Below are 15,698 nucleotides of genomic sequence, written 5' to 3'. Positions count from 1 at the left end.
AAGACAAGAAAGAGGAGAGAGAAGAAAGGGGAGAGAGAGAAGGAAGAAGAAAGAGAAAAATAAAGAAGAAAAAGAGAGAGAGGAGATGGGACAAGGGGACAAGGGGAGAGGAGAGGAGAGATTCTCTGTTCTCTTTATCACTCTCCATATGCTCTCTCCTTTGTCAGTCTCCTCTTCATCTTCCCTCTTTTTTTGCAGGGCAATTAGGGTTAAGTGACTTGCCCAGGGTCACACAGCTAGTAAGTATCAAATGTCTGAGGCCAGATGTGAACTTTGGGTTTGGGGTTTTGTTTTGTTTTGTTTTTCATCTTCCCTCTTTCTAATCTCTCCACCCTCCCTTCCCTGATCTCTTTCTTTCTCATTCATTCCAATCTCTTTCTCTCCTTACCCTTCCTTTGTCCCTCTTTTCCCCTTCTATCTCCTCTCTTCCCTTCACTGTGCATTCCCTTCTTTCATTTGCTCTCACTTTTTTCTCTCCCACCCCTTTCTCACACTCTGTCTTCCTCCCTTCTCCTTCCTCTCTTTTTTCTCCCTCCCACTTATACACAGGGCACTGAATGCCAAGCTGATATTTCAGTTCTGTTGAGACCAAGGTCTCTGCAGAACATGATCCCCACTGGGCAGCCCCTAAGGAGATCTATAAGGACCTCTTGCTGGCTGCTAGGAGAACAGCAGAACTCCCCCTGCCATGATCTGGAAGTGCCTGGGAGCTGGCTTTCTTTCACCCTGACTGACACATAAGAGTAATTTACTACATTAATATTATGCTAGGAACAAATACCATTTTTCTGCCTCCAGAACTCCTGGAGGGACAGCAGTGGCAAGGATACAATGATGTCAAAGCCAGCCCCACTGCTGCAGCCAGCTTTACAAACTGCATTGAGGCCTGAGGCATAGAGGCAGAAAATCTTCAGATCCAAGGCCTTCTGCTTCTCAGAGCCCAGCCCAGGACAGTCATATTGGGCCCCTGGCTTGAAGAAATGCCCCTAGTCCCATAGGGAAATTGGGATGTCGAATTCTTTCCAGGCACCATATTTCAGGAAGGACAATGATGAACTAGGGAGGGAAGGACAGCCAGGAAAGGAGGAAGACATCCAAGATGGATAAGTGCCTCAAGTACGTGACACATGAGGTTGTGTTGAGGGATGGAAATATGAAGGAGAAAAAACTCAGGGAGAACTCGAGAGCTGAGACTTTGAGTATGCCCAGGGTTGTGGTACAGAAGAGGGGCAAGGCTTTTCCTAGTTGTCCCCAGAGGGAAAGGAAAGGCCAGGAGAAAAGTGGGGGAGTCACAAAGAAGGAAACAGGCTCTTTATAAGGCAAACCATTGTCAAGGAGAGCCTTGGCAAGTGGGGAGCTCCCCATTACCTCAGACACTTCGAGGAAGGTGGGACAGTCCCTTCTCAGATTTCTCAGATATGTTCTAGAGACGATTCTATTCAGGTGTGGGTGGGAGTAGATGGGCACTAAGCTTCCTTCCAAACCTGAGATTCTCTGTTCATGGTGTTCTTCAGTCATTTCAGATATGTCTGACTCTGTGACTCCATTTGGAGTTTTCTTAGCAAAGATACTGGAGTGGTTCACCATTTCCTTCTCCAGCCCATTTTACAGATGAGAAAACTAAGGCAAACAAGGTGAAGTGACTTGCCCAGGGTCACACAACTAGTAAGTGTCTGAGCCTGGAGTTGAACTCAGGAAGATGAGGCTTCTGACTCTATGCCTGGCACTCTATACACTATGGTGCCACCTAGCTGCAGTTGGTGCTTGATAAATGTCCATTGCATTGAATTTGTAAGAGAAGCCTTTTGTACTGGATGTTTGCCTGGTCTAAGGAGTTCCTGGCTCTAATTCCTGTAAGTGACTTGCCCAAGGTCACCCAGCTTTGAAGTGGCAGAGTTAGGTCTCCTCCTCCAGCCTCCAGACCCCTGGGCTGCCACATCCTGCTTTCCCTCTTGGTATCTTAACAAACACCATTGCCTCCCCCTTCCTCCTCAGGCATGTTAATAACCAGAAATACAAAACATTGGATGTTTTCCCCTTTATGCAGGAAGGAAACCAAGCAGAGCCTGCAGGCTTGATGAGAGAGAATTAGCTCCCCAGCATCTGATTTTATCTGGGCTCAGTCTGTGGGAGGCCCGGGATTCTGTCCTGTTCTCTCGTTTTCTCTCCAGCACTTCCAGCCCATGGGGTTTAGCGATGAGGATGCTAATCCTAGCCCCAGCAGGGCCAGAAGAGAAATGGGCAGGGAGGACTGTTTGTCTCCCTCCCTGCCTGCCAGACCGTGTAACCCCTGAGGACAAGCAATATATCTTGGGGCACACACAGCTCAGGGAGGAAATGTCCCGTTCATGGAGCTGTCTGTGTATATAACACAGAATCTGAGAATGTCAGGGCTGGGAGGGGCCTCAGAACAGGGAATGTCAGGACTGGGAGCGCCCTGAGAACAGAGACTATCTGGGTTAGACCAGAAAGTGTCAGATCTATAAGGAACCTTGCAGGTCATCTAGACTAACCCACTCATTTTATGGATTTGGAAACTGAGGCCCAAAGGTGAAGTGAGTTTCCCCAGGTCCCACAGCACACTAGCATTAGAACTAAGACTAGAACCAGGGCCAGTGCCCTCCTTGCTGGGCCAGGCTGGCTCCCTAGTATTTGGTGATGGAATCTATCACAGAAGCAAACAAGGCCGAGTTGGCATCTTCCCTTCATGCCCCACAGGCTAAGATAGACCATCAACTGCACACACACCGTAGGAAAGGGCAGCAAAATAGACAGATTAAGCCAGACCATTTCATGGCTCCATGGAGAGCCCAGACTGGGGCTCTGTGGATCCAAGGCCCCTGACGATGCTGATGACCTAAATGTTTGTGCGTTGAAGGCAGGGTCTGCTACCTGGGGTCCCAGCTTAAGAACAGTGGCAGACCAAAGACACACCAGTTCATGAACCTTGAGGCCACCCATGGAAAAGTAGAAAGTATCTCAGGCCTGGAGCCAGAGAGCCCGGGTTCAAGTCCTCACTCTGTACTCAGCAATGGTATGACCTTGAACATGTCATGATATGTCTGCTGTAAAATTTTAAAACCACACTTGTACTACCCACCTCATATAGAGCATCCCAGCTCCTACCACCATGCCTTTGCCCCTGCCATCCCCATGCCTCAAATGCCTTCTCTCCTCATGGCCACATCATAGAAACCCTGATTTCCTTCAAAACTGAGCTCACGTACCACCTCTTACATGAAGCCTTCCCAGATCTCTCCAGCTGCTATTCAGTACCTCCCCCATTGAAAAAATAAACAAAAATGTCCTTGTGTTTTGCATTTACTTTGTATATACTTAAATATACACTGAAATAAAATGTATGTTCCTTGAAGGCAAACACTGTTTCACTTTTGTCTTTATATGCTCCCTGCCAGGATGGTGCCTGGTACATTTTATTGTTGTGTCCAACTCTTCCTTACCCCATGGACCATGGCACGCTAAGGCCCAGTTGGGTCTCCACTATCTGCCTGGTACATAGTAGGAATTTTATCAAAATTTGTTTTATTTACAAAAACATTTATAAATATTTGTCTATAAAATAAATATACATCTTTGTTTATAAATATTTGATTGATTAATGTCTCCAATTCAGTCCAATCCATCTTAAGGTCTTCCTTTAAGCAAGGCACTGTCCTAGGTGTTGGAGATACAAAGACAAAATCAAACCTGCACCTGCCCTCAGAGAGGTTACATTCTCCTGGAGAAAACAACATGCAGATAGTTCAGTATAGAGTTGAGAATTTGAGGGGGCAAGAGAGACTCTCAACAACCAAGGGGATCTGGTTTCCTCTGGAAGGTGCTTTATGAGCTGAGCCTTGAAGGAATGCTAGAGGTAGAGGGGAGGAGGAAGGACACTCCAAGCAAGGGGCACATCCTGTGCAAAGGCACAGAGGTGAGGGATGGAATACTTTTCAGGGCACACCAAGTAGGCCAGGTCAGCTGAAAAGGAGAGTGAAGGGAGAGTGAGGTGAAATAAGACTGGAAAAGGAGGCTGGAACTCAATTGAGCTTTAAATGCCAAACCCAGGAATTTGCATTTTATCCTAGAGAGGATAGGGAGCCACTGAAAAGTGTTGAGCTAGAGTGGAAAGACTGTGCCTAGGAAGGTGATGGGATAATAGGTATGAGAGCTCTTTATCAGGATGATGTGATAAGCTGTTATTGTTGAGGGAAGATCCCATGAACATCCCTTCCTCCTTGAGGATGTAAAACAGTTGAGGATGCTGTAGGAACTAGGGGACTTCTTCTCTTGTCCTGCTGTTAATGAATCTCTTTGTCTTCTTCTTCTGAGCAGGGTTTAGGGGTGAGAGGGACCACTGGAGGAGTGGGAGGACCATTTGCATCAAAACCCATGAGAGTGGCCAGAAGGAGATCGAGGCCTTTGATGCAGCCATCCTGCTCATCCGAAACCCTTACAAGGCTCTTATGGCAGAGTTCAACCGCAAGTATGGTGGCCATATTGGCTTTGCCTCACAGGCCCACTGGAAAGGCAAAGGTAAGGACCATGAGTGTTGCTCCAGCCCAGCCAGGGTCGGACCACCCACCCCCAAAAGGTCTGAAACAAGCTCAAGAAGTTGATCATCTTGGGGCAGAACCTCTGAGGATAGTAGCTAGTCCTTGCAACATCCCTGCAGTGTGCATGGGAATAGGGAGTAGGATAGGGTATCCTCTCTATGATAAACTCATTTATAATACCCCTTTGGATGCATACTATCTGTTTAAAGCAATCTCATTTTTAATAGCCTCCCTTGAAAATCTTCCTATCAGACTCTCTCCATCTCCCCTAAGCCAAGCCTCATCTTTTGAGATGCAGACTCCCCATGCCCCCTATGGGGGATGGGGTTTCTTCCAGGCCCTCCCCCACGGGCTCCCAGCTGCTCCTGAGTTACCACCTTCTCCCCGGTGCTGCTCAAAAGCATATTGTGGGATGCTGTTAATTATAGCACTTTACAAATTGCTCCCATGGAATTGACGCCATTGGAAAGAGTTAAAAACCTCTAGCTTCATTGAACATCTGCTCCCTTCCATTCCACGTGACTTTAAAGGGAATGTCTGCTGAGTCCTATAACCCCAAACAGCTCCCTGCCTGATTCCTGCCCCAGCAGGAACGGGGAATATGAAGAGAAAGGAGATGGGGATGGGCTCACTTCTCCAGAGAAGGAGGGGTTGGGAGGTTTGGGGGTTTTAGTTTTAGTGGCTTCAGCCAGGGCCAGAGCCTGAGAATGATGCCCTAAGAAGCATTCCCAGAGAGCTTAGAACATATATAGTTAGAGTCAGAAGGGACTTGGAAATAATGAAAATGTTAAAGTTGGACAAAATCATCAAAAAAGAATGTCAGAGCTGGGAGAGGCCTTGGAACAGGGAATGTCAGAGCTGGGAGGGGCCTTAGAACAGGGAATGACAGAGCTGGGAGAGGCCTTTGAACAGGGAATGTCAGAGCTGGGAGGGGCCTTAGAACATGGAATGACAGAGCTGGGAGAGACCTTAGAACAGGGAATGTCAGAGCTGGGAGGGATCTTAGAACAGGGCATATAACAACTGGGAGGGGCCTTAGAATAGAAAATGTCAAAGCTTAGAGAGACATTAGAACATAGAATATCAGAGATAAGAATGGGCCTTAGAACAGGGAATGCCAGAGCTGGGAGGGATCTTAGAATATTAAAATGTTAGGACTGGAAGAAACTACAGATCATAATGGTTTTTAGCTGGCAAGGCTAACCATATCACCCCCATACTTAGCTCATAGAGTGTTAAGACATAAAACATGGAAGATTTGTGCTAGAAGGAACCTGAAACATAGAATGGAAGGAGAAGACAACCTCAGAGGCCAGACTGATCACAGAGCTGCCAAACACCGGGACTGTTCCAGAAGCCTTGTTTTGTTCCACACTGCTTTTAAAGTCAGAATTTGCTGCTAAAACTAACATCACTGGATATGCGATTTGAGGAGGTGGTTCCCCTAGGAAAGACCAAGCCAGGCTTCCTCCGTGACCCTGATGCACAGTTTCAATTGTCCAGGGATGCCTCCTGCCCAGAAATAATCTCTAGACTTCTCTGAAACAAGTTGGGTCCAGGTTCCCTCCCAGGCCATCTTTAGTTGGACCATCAGCTGGATATAACCCCAAGCTGTTCATTTACAAGAGACCTAAAGAGTCTATAACAGCTGCCATTCAGCCCAGTGCTCTCTCCAGTGCCATTAGACATGCTTGCCAATGTACCCTTCTTACCCACCACTCCTTCCTCTCTTTACCTCTAAAAGCCCTTACAGTGGAGGACAGAAGGACATTTCCCATTCTGATCTCTATCTCCGGAGCCTACTTCAGGGTACAAGTGCTCTACACCAAGGAGGTTTCCTTGGGGAACTCAATCTTTAGCCCTCCTTGGGTCACCTGACCCAACTGGAAGCTTAAGTTCTCCACCTGGGCCATTGCCACTCATGTGCCTGCTCATTGTTCTTGAGCCAAAGTCTCAATTCCCCAAATATCTCTAGACTTTGTGACAATTAGACTTGGTAGGAAAAAAATTACATCTTGAGTCAGAAGGCCTGGATTCTGACTTCTACTGTTTGCTGTCTGTGTGACCTTGGACCAGTCCTTTCTCCTCCCTCTTCCATCTGCCTAAAATGAAGCCATTAGAGTAGATGAACTCCAACAATCAATTACAAGCATTTATTGAGTACCTACTGCATGTCAGGCATTATAAAGACAAAAAATACAAAGACAAAAGTGAAGCAGTCCTTGCCCTCGTGGAGCTAAGAGTCTATCAGAGGAAATGTCATGTCCGTATGAAATATATACAGAACAGAAACATTAAGACATTTTTCAGTGTTGAGTCATTACCAGCCAGTAAGATTGAGAAAGGTCTCACTTAGGAGATGACAGTTGGCCTGAGCTTTGAAGAAAACCAAGGGTTTTATGAAGCAGAGAAGGATTCCATATAAATGCATGGAGGTGGGAGATGACCTCCAAGGTCCCCCCTGGCTCCAACATTTTAAGGATTTGGAGGGAACAGAAACTGTGGCAGAGAAGAGCAAAGAACCTTAAAGAACTTTTCATTCCAGGCTCACAATTCACTTAAATCTCTTCCAGTCTTCGATCCTAGAACTAATTGATCTCAAACATCATTCCAGATCTGAGTTCCTATGGCTAAGTTCTGTCTCCCTTTTTCTCTCCTCTTCTCCTCCCTCTTGACTAGCCTTTCTCCCCTAGACACAGTGGAGCTAAGCTATGATTGTCTTCACCTTCTCAAAAAAAAGTAGAAGAAAAAATCTGTTAAAGAAAGAGCCTCAGGTCTGTCATTTGAGGACATATTCTATAATTCTACTTCTGGTGGTGTGACCAGTTATTGCAAGTTATTTCACCTTCTGGACCCTAGTCATCTCCTCTATCAAATGAAGAGATTGGACTACATGACCTGCGGATAGATTCAGAGCTAATAAGAATTCTATAGGTTGCTTAATCCAACACCCCTCATTTCACAGATAAAGAAACTGAAGCCAGAGAGAGATCATAGATTTGGGGTTACAAAGGACTTTATAGGTCACCTGGTCCTACTCTTCTCATTTTACAGAAAAGGAAACTGAGGCCAGAGAGAGCCAATAAATTTAGAGTTACAACAGGTCTCCTTCATTTTATAGATAAAGAAACTGACCCTAGAGAGGGATCACAGATTGAGAGCTACAAAGGGACATTAGAGGCAATCTATTCCAACCCCCTTCATTTTATATATGATGAAATTGCGGTCCAGGGGTGGGGGAGAAAGACTGGCCCAAGATGATGTAAGTAGAGGTAGAATTCGAACCCAAGTCCAGAGCCCATGCTCTTTCCAGTGTAACTGACTTGTCCAAGATGACACAAATAGTAAGCAACAAGGCTGAGTTTCGAAGTCAGGTCCTCCAACTCCTACACCAGTCCTCTCTCCATAGCTGCCTCTCCTTTCCACTTAATGATCCTTTGGGTTCCTTGCTTCCAGAGTTCAGCCCTCTCTGAGTTTCATCAATACAGAGGACTGAACTGAGCACGATCAATGGGGCTGGGTTTTGCAGCGAGCTGGCGGGTCCAGCTGTTGGAGACACAGCTCCGCCTCTCGCCACCACACACAACCCCCATTCCAGCTGTGCATCTCCCCAACCCAGGCTGAAGGCCCCTGTAAAATCTGGATTTTGTTCCATGACATTAATTTTATGATCTCCCTGGAGCAGATCCAAAGCAAAGTTTTATGTGATATGATTACACAAGGTGAATTGTCCTGGATCTGTGTAATGAAACAGATACTGTGTTTAATGATTCTTTGGGGAATTAAGTGCAGTTGGGCTATTAATCAGGCATGGGTTCCTGCAGGAGAATGAGATGGAGCAGAAGAGACCCAGAGCTCGCATGCCTCGGGAGCCAGAGGCACGTGCTTGCATCCCAGAACCCATTAGCAATATTTATCACAAAACATGCACGCTAAGATCTGTTACCAAGAATCCAGGTATAACTGTGGAAGGGCTTCCCTTCTCCCTACCCTGACATTACCCCAGGAAAAAGCACTTGGAGGTGAGATGGCTCAGGGACTTTGGAGGGGCTGAGGTATGGGCCAAAGCTCACTGAGGATTGTAGAATAGTACAATACAGCTGGGGGAGGTCTTAGAGGCCATCAACTATGCACCCCCCCCTCCCCTCCAATTTTCAGATCAGAAACCTGATGCTCAGGTGAAGAGACTTGCCCACGGTCACACAGGGCAATAAGTACCTGCTTCTGGATTTGAACTCAGATCTTCTTGACTTCAGTCTCAGTGTTTTACCCAATGTTCTACCCAGCTGCCTCTGGGAAAGAGCCACATCTGGAAGCAAGAGACCTGGATTTGAATCCTGACTCCGTCAAGTTCAAGTGAACAAACTTTCATTAAGCACGTACTACCTGCAGGTTGGAGACAGCTGAGTGGACCTTGGAGTCAGGAGAACCTGAGTTCAAATCTAGTTGTGGGAATCAAGCTGGGCAAGTCACTTCACTCTATTTGCCTCAGTTTCCTCATCTGTACAATGAGCTAGAGAAGCATACAGCAAACCATTCCAGTATCTCTGCCAAGAGAACCCAAATGGGATCATGGAGCACCAGCCACAAGTGAAATGACTCAACAACACATGCAGGGCACTGCTTAACATTCTGGGGGTCAAGGACGCTCAGGGAGCTTACATGCTACTGAGGGGATACATCTTGTACATCGATAAATAGATACGAATATTGTCAATCTTCAGAAGACAGAGAGAACACGAACCAGGGGGAGGGGGCTAATGAGGAAGGGTCAGGAAAGGCCTGAGCTGAGGATATGAGCTGTGTGCCCATAAGCCAGGTTACCTCCCTGGGCCTCAGTTTTCTCATCTGTAAAATGAGGTAATTGTAGCTCTTTTAGCTCTAAATGCAATGGAAGCTATTCTGCTCCTATGGCTTTGGGTAGAGTAGAAGCCAGGATCTAAGAGAAGGGCCTGGGCCCTAAGGAGAGGGCACTGTGGGTGAGGCAGTTGCAGTGGGCTAGCCAGAATAAAGACCAGACCTGGGACATTCTCCCAGGGTCTGCCAGGTTGTTGGGAAGCCATCCTTGGTCATCCATGTCCCTGGGTGGGAGAGGTCTCTTTATTGTTATCATACGCACTGGGGATTGAACGGAATTCCTCTTAGAATAGAAGCTCTTTGGGGGCAGCTAGGTGGCGCAGTGGGTAGAGCACTGGCCCTGGATTCAGGAGGACCTGAGTTCAAATCTGGCCTCAGAAACTTGACACTTACTAGCTGTGTGATCCTGGGCAAGTCACTTAACCCTCATTGCCCCACAAAAAAGAGGGGGAAAAAAGAATAGAAGTTCTTCTAGGGTAGCTCTTCTGCCTTTGTCTCCCCAGCACCTAGCACAGGCATTTGCAGATGGTCAGTGCTTGAAAATGTTTCTTGGCTTGAGTTGAACTGGAGTCAAGGGACCTCAGCTCCTTCAGGCCAGCCATGGCATGTGTGTACTTGGCAAGATCGTAGAGCCTCTGAGGTGAAGGAAAACATGGAGACTATACCAAAGCAGAAATCCCCATCTTCAGCATCCCTGACAAAAGTTCTCCCAGCTTTTCCTTAAAGACCTCCAAAGACAGGGAACTCACTGTGTGAAGCAGTCTGTCCCACTTTTTAGGAAGTCTAATTACAGCTAGGTGGCACGGTGGATAGAGTGATGGCTCTGAACTCAGGAAGGCATGGGTTCAAATTTGTCTCAAACACTTCCTACCTGGGTGACCCTGAGCAAGTCACTTTACCCTGTCTACTTCAGTTTCTTCATCTGTAAAATGACCTGGAGAAGGAAATGGCAAACCACTTGACTATCCTTCCCAAGAAAACCTAAAATGGGGTCACGTAGAGTCAGATATGACTGAAAAACAAGTGAACAGCAGCAACAACTTATGACTCCAGGCCCAGCCTTCTCTTCACAACACCCTTGGTAAAGCATGTGAGAAAAAAGGAGCCCCTGGGCTGGGAAATTGCACCCCTGGATAGTGATAGTGTGACCTTAAGCAAATCTCTGCAGTTCTCTAAGCCTCTGCTTTCCTGTCTGTAAATTGGGCATTCCAACAGTCCTTTTGTTTGTTTGTTTTCTGGGGCAATGAAGGTTAAATGACTTGTCCAGGGTCACACAACTAGTAAGTGCCAGGTGTCAAAGGCTTGATTTGAACTCAGGTCCTCCTGAATCCAGGGCTGGTGCTTTATCCACTGCACCACCTGGCTGCCCTGGGTCCAACAGTCTTAATTCAGATTTAAGTGATTGAAAAAAACACCTTAAAACTTAAAGCTGCACTAAGATTGTTGGAACACCCACCCTGTAAACCTTGTAGAACTTGTGAGGGTTCACAGAAATAAGGAGTGGGAAAGTACTTTGAAAATTGTCAAAGCTATATAAATGCTAGATCTTTTTTAATCATTCAGATGCATCTGGTCTTAACCCATTGTAACAGTGTGGGCCCAATTAGGCAGATAGATTATGATAATATGTTTCTGTGATTTTAAAAAAATCTCCTTGTTATGGACATAAATACTTCCCAAGCATCCAGAGCATCATGGAGGTGGGCTAGGATGAAAGGGAAAGCATTGAGGGGAAAAAGAAGTAAGATCTTTATGGAAAATATATTTCTTCTGTCATTTAGTATCTAGAATTTCAACTAATGTTCCTAGGCACGGTCTTCTGAAAGACCTCTTGGAGTCCCAGGTCATGGATTGTTCAAGCTAGGAGCCCCCTCATTTTAGAGAGGAAGAAAGACCCAGAGAGGGGAGAGGCCCTGGCCAAGGTCACAAAGCAAATCCGGGACTTGAATCCAGATATGTTTTCCCCCCATCATAAAATTAAACTCCACAGGGAGGTGAGGTTTTCTTTATACCCTTCTTCCCCTAAACTGGTCCACAATGAGGGTTAGTTAGATAATGGATTTAGAACTAGAAGGAACATCAGAGATCATTGAATCCAACTCCCTCATTTTATAGAAAAGGAAACTGAGGCCCAGGGAAGTGACTTGACACTGGGGGCAGAATTTGAACCCAGGTCTTCTGACTTGAAATCCAGTACTGTATTACTCAGTACATCCTCTGAAGGCTCACTCCCTCTCACTTCTCTTCTTCACAGAGTGGCCAGAGTTTGTGAGAAATTATGCACCATGGTGGGCCACGCACACTTTGGACTGGCTGAAGTATGGCAAGAAGGTCTTGGTGGTACACTTTGAGGACCTCAAGCAAGACCTGTTCACCCAGCTGGAGAGGATGGTCAGCCTCTTGGATGTGGATGTCTTGGAGGACAGGCTCCTGTGTGTGGAGGGCCAGAAGGATGGAAACTTTAAGCGCTCAGGGTTGAGAAAGCTAGAGTATGATCCTTATACCCCTGAGATGCAGAACACCATCAACTCCTACATCAAGATGGTGGACAGGGCCCTCAAACTGAGGAACCTCACCGGAGTCCCGGATGACTACTACCCAAGATGATGATGAGGCATGTGGGGTGACCAGGAGAGCAAGGGGAGGGAGGGAGGAGGACCAGGGATCTCAACAGAATGGGCCACCTCCATAATTTCAGAGCTAGCTAGACAGTTGGGCTAAATTTCAGTCTTGGCTTTTGGGACGACCCATTTTGCTGCTATTTCATTCAGGAGTTCCCTGCAAAAAAACCACACATCCCTAAGAGGTTGTCACACATTTCCACCAATCCAATAGGTTGTTGAGGTGCATGAATATTTTACACACACACACACACACACACACACACACACACACACACACACGTGCCCATTTCTGTCTTCTTCCTCTTCATCCTTTTCCTCCTCCTCTTTCTTCTCCTCCTCCTCCTCCTTCTCTTTCTCCTCCTCTTCCTTTTTTCTCTCTCTGTCTGTCTCTTCTTTCTTTCTCCATCTGTCTCTCTCACTCTATCTCTGTCTATCCCTCTCCTTTCCTCTTTCTTCTTTTGTCCCTACCTATCTCCCTCTTTTCCCACCTACTTTCTCTCCTCTTTCCCCCACTCCCATATGCCTCCCTGTCTTTTTTTTTCTTTCTCACCCTCCCTTCCTCTTCATGACCATTGGAAGTTATGACAATTCAAGACCTCTTCTATCAATCTTTACTCTTGCCCTTCATGATTGTTTCCACCACACCCCACACCCCCCAACTGCTACAGTTTCCACCTGGGAGTGAGAAGGCACTTCATCCTCTTGGGGATAGAAACAGGAAGAGAAGTGGTTATCCTTGAGACCTGGCTACAGACGAAGGGGGAAAGGGCCGGTGGTGATAAACAGAAGAAGTCTCAGATCCTGCCCCACCCACCCAGGCTGTTCACCTGATATCCACCTGGCTCTTCCCTCATGCCCAACCTGAGAATCTGAAGGTATGAGATGGATAGTGTTGGGCTTGGAATCATGAGAGACACAAGTTGGAATGCACCTCTTACTACTTATTAGCTGTATGACCCTGAGCAAGTCACAACCTTTCTGAGCATCAGTTTCCAAATCTGTCAAATGGGAAGAATTATACCTGCAACACCTACCTTCAAGGGATTGTTATGAGGATCACCTGAGACCACAGATATAGAGTGTTTTAGAAACATTAACGTTCAAATCTAAATGTCGGCTATTATTATTGTCTCTAGGTCAATACAGAAAGAGTGCTGGATTTGGCATCGGGAAGTCCTGGGTTCAAATCCCACTTCTTACCTTTACTAGCTGGCTAAACCACTTAGCTTCTATGACTTTGGTGGAAAGGCATCCCACACAGGGAAGTTCTCAAGGCTAATAACATCCTAGATCCCCTGGGTTTTTGTGAATCTGGGCTTGTTCTTAATAACACATCTATCTTTACTTGTCAGTTCCTATTCCTAAAATGTGGGTTGGGGAGTCTCAGAGCAAATCCTTTTCCCTCTTAAGGTCCCCAGGCTTGCTGGATGGGGTCTAGGGAAAGTCAGTGGGCAAGAGGACAGCAAGGAGGAGACCTCGGGTTCCTGTGGCCTTCAAGAGTCAATGACATGTGGGATTTAATTCTTTACCTTCTTCCCCAACACTGCACAGGCCTAGGGGAAATGATGACCACACTGTAGACCTAGATGCCCACCAGAGAGTGAGAGGAAGGGCACACATGAATGGCCACAGGGAGATCTCCATGGGAGCCAACAGACAGATAAACCCCCTTTAGGTCCCTGTCGTTTGATGTCTCCTTATCCACTCCCGGGTCCAGAGAATGCATGTGCTGCTGGGACAATTAAGGAAGCCACCACCATAACGCCCATTCCTAGGGAGGCAGATGGAGAGCAGGCCTGGGAGTGAAAAGTCATGCCTTGGCCACCTACCAGCAGTATGACCCTGGGGAAGTCACTTCACTTCTCTGGCATGCCACAGAAAACCCCAGGATACTGACAAACCGGCAATCTGCATCAGAGGGGGGAATTTTCACTGCAAGGAGCTCCCCAGGCCAATGCAATCCTAGGTCTAGAACATTTAAGACACACTCCTCCGGCAGTTTAACGTGCTCTCCCCTTGGAGGTGCTGCAGGCTTTATTATCCCTACGGAGGATTTAAGATGGGGAGAGGGTTAGAATGTATGGTGATCTGGCAGACTAGAACAGGAATACTTAAATCTCACCAGGTCCCCTTGCTCTCCCAGCCCCACCCGCCCGGCTTGACTTCTACCTCCAGCCCTCAGACCTGCCTGTTTTTCTTGGAGAGATTTTTAAAGGACCGGATGGGGGTGGGAGAGGAGAGAAGGAGGCATCTCCAGCCAAAAACTGCTTTTTCATCCTGGAGGCACCCAACCAAAGGATTTCAGGGGGCCTGAGTCACTGGAACACCCAGCCCACAGAGACGGCTTTCTTGGGCTCAGCACGGGAAGGTGCAGACCATCCCCCAGCCCAGAGCCCTCCTCCCCATCTTCTCACCCACGAAGGTCCTCAGTACCACCTTCGAATGTGGATACTAAAGCCATGCAGTGTCCACAGACTGTCTGGCCAATATATGCAGCTTCCCCCATTACTTGGAATGTTCCCTTTCCCTTCATGCTCCGCTCACTCCCAGGAGAGAGAAGCGCGCCTCCAAGGTGGCTGGAGGCCAACAAAGAAATATATTTTTTTAAGAGGTGGATGAAGAACCTGCTTCCCTTTGGGGAGCTCAATCACACAAAAGAGGGGATGCCCTTAGCCCCTTGATTCTCCCTCACCCACATTCCTTGACTTGACTTAATCCCTCAGAGCCCTTGTCTTCATCCGAAGGTGGACATCTGTACACCAAGAGACACCCCGAGCCCAGGGGCCTAGGGGTCTCTGAATGTATTTTGTATGCAGTTCCTTGGACTGATTTTTAGTCTTTCTTTAGTAAATCAAGGTGGGAGGGGGAATTCGGGTGCCCTCACCCTGCTTGGATGCCAGCTCTCCAGAGGGCAGCATGCCCAGAAGATGGACACCCGGGAGCTACCTCTGCCCCGGGGGCTTGGCCCAGCCGCCCACCTCTGTCTGAACACTCCTCAGGTTAATGCCATCATTAAATGAGCATTTTGTCGATTTTTCTCTGATGTGGTTGCGGCCTAGTGTGGTACCTCATTGCTTGATGTGTTCTACAAGTCTGTGCATGCATTATGTATGATCGTGTGTGATTGTGTGTGTGTGTGTGTGTGTGTGTGTGCGCACGTGTAAGTGTAGGGACAGGTAAAGGTCAGCATCCTGTGTGTTTTTGTTTGATTCAAGTATGATTCACTATGAGTGACAAACTCAGGTCTTGTGTGACTGGGTGAGTGACTGCCCTTCTGTGTGCATTGGAATGGGTGTGGGTCTAGAGAAGGAGGCCCTGTCTCCTGTGTGTTGATATTTAGAGCACATTTGGGGATGGGAGGGGTTGTTTGGAGGGGACCAGAGCTGGCGGCGAGGAGTCCCATGTGTATGGGTGGGTGCCCACGTCAGCAAACTCCCAAATAGCTTTTCAAAGAAGATACTGTGTTTCACCGTGACCTTGGGGAGGTCGTGCCACTTCTGAAGAAACCTGATCCCGGGGCCCCATAGGAGGGCTTCTTCTGTAGCCAGCCCTGAGCCTGGTACAGCAGGAGGGAGGGAAGAAAGATAGGAAAGAGGTCAGATGGGGTTGTTTTCCAAAGGAGGTCTTTTGAGGGCATTGCTGGGGGAGCTAACAGCCAGGC

General features: G+C 47.3%; 1 protein-coding gene across 5 annotated transcripts in view; it reads left to right on the top strand.

Annotated features, from left to right (window-relative positions):
• WSCD2 (WSC domain containing 2) overlaps window positions 1-15,075 on the top strand; it is a 141,454-nt gene extending 126,379 nt beyond the window's left edge. For all 5 annotated transcript variants that reach the window (XM_043975093.1, XM_043975089.1, XM_043975092.1 and 2 more), the window contains 2 exons: window positions 4,336-4,536; window positions 11,668-15,075. In XM_043975093.1, coding sequence (XP_043831028.1) covers window positions 4,336-4,536; window positions 11,668-12,020 — 554 coding nt within the window. In that variant the 3' untranslated portion in view covers window positions 12,021-15,075. The remainder of the gene's footprint in view (window positions 1-4,335; window positions 4,537-11,667) is intronic.
• The last annotated feature ends 623 nt before the right edge of the window (window positions 15,076-15,698 follow it).

The sequence above is a fragment of the Dromiciops gliroides genome, chromosome 1 (genome assembly GCF_019393635.1).
Source record: "Dromiciops gliroides isolate mDroGli1 chromosome 1, mDroGli1.pri, whole genome shotgun sequence".
Classification (NCBI taxonomy): Eukaryota; Metazoa; Chordata; class Mammalia; order Microbiotheria; family Microbiotheriidae; genus Dromiciops; species Dromiciops gliroides.
Note: the sequence above shows the minus strand (reverse complement) of the source record. Positions and strands in the feature narration are given on the sequence as shown.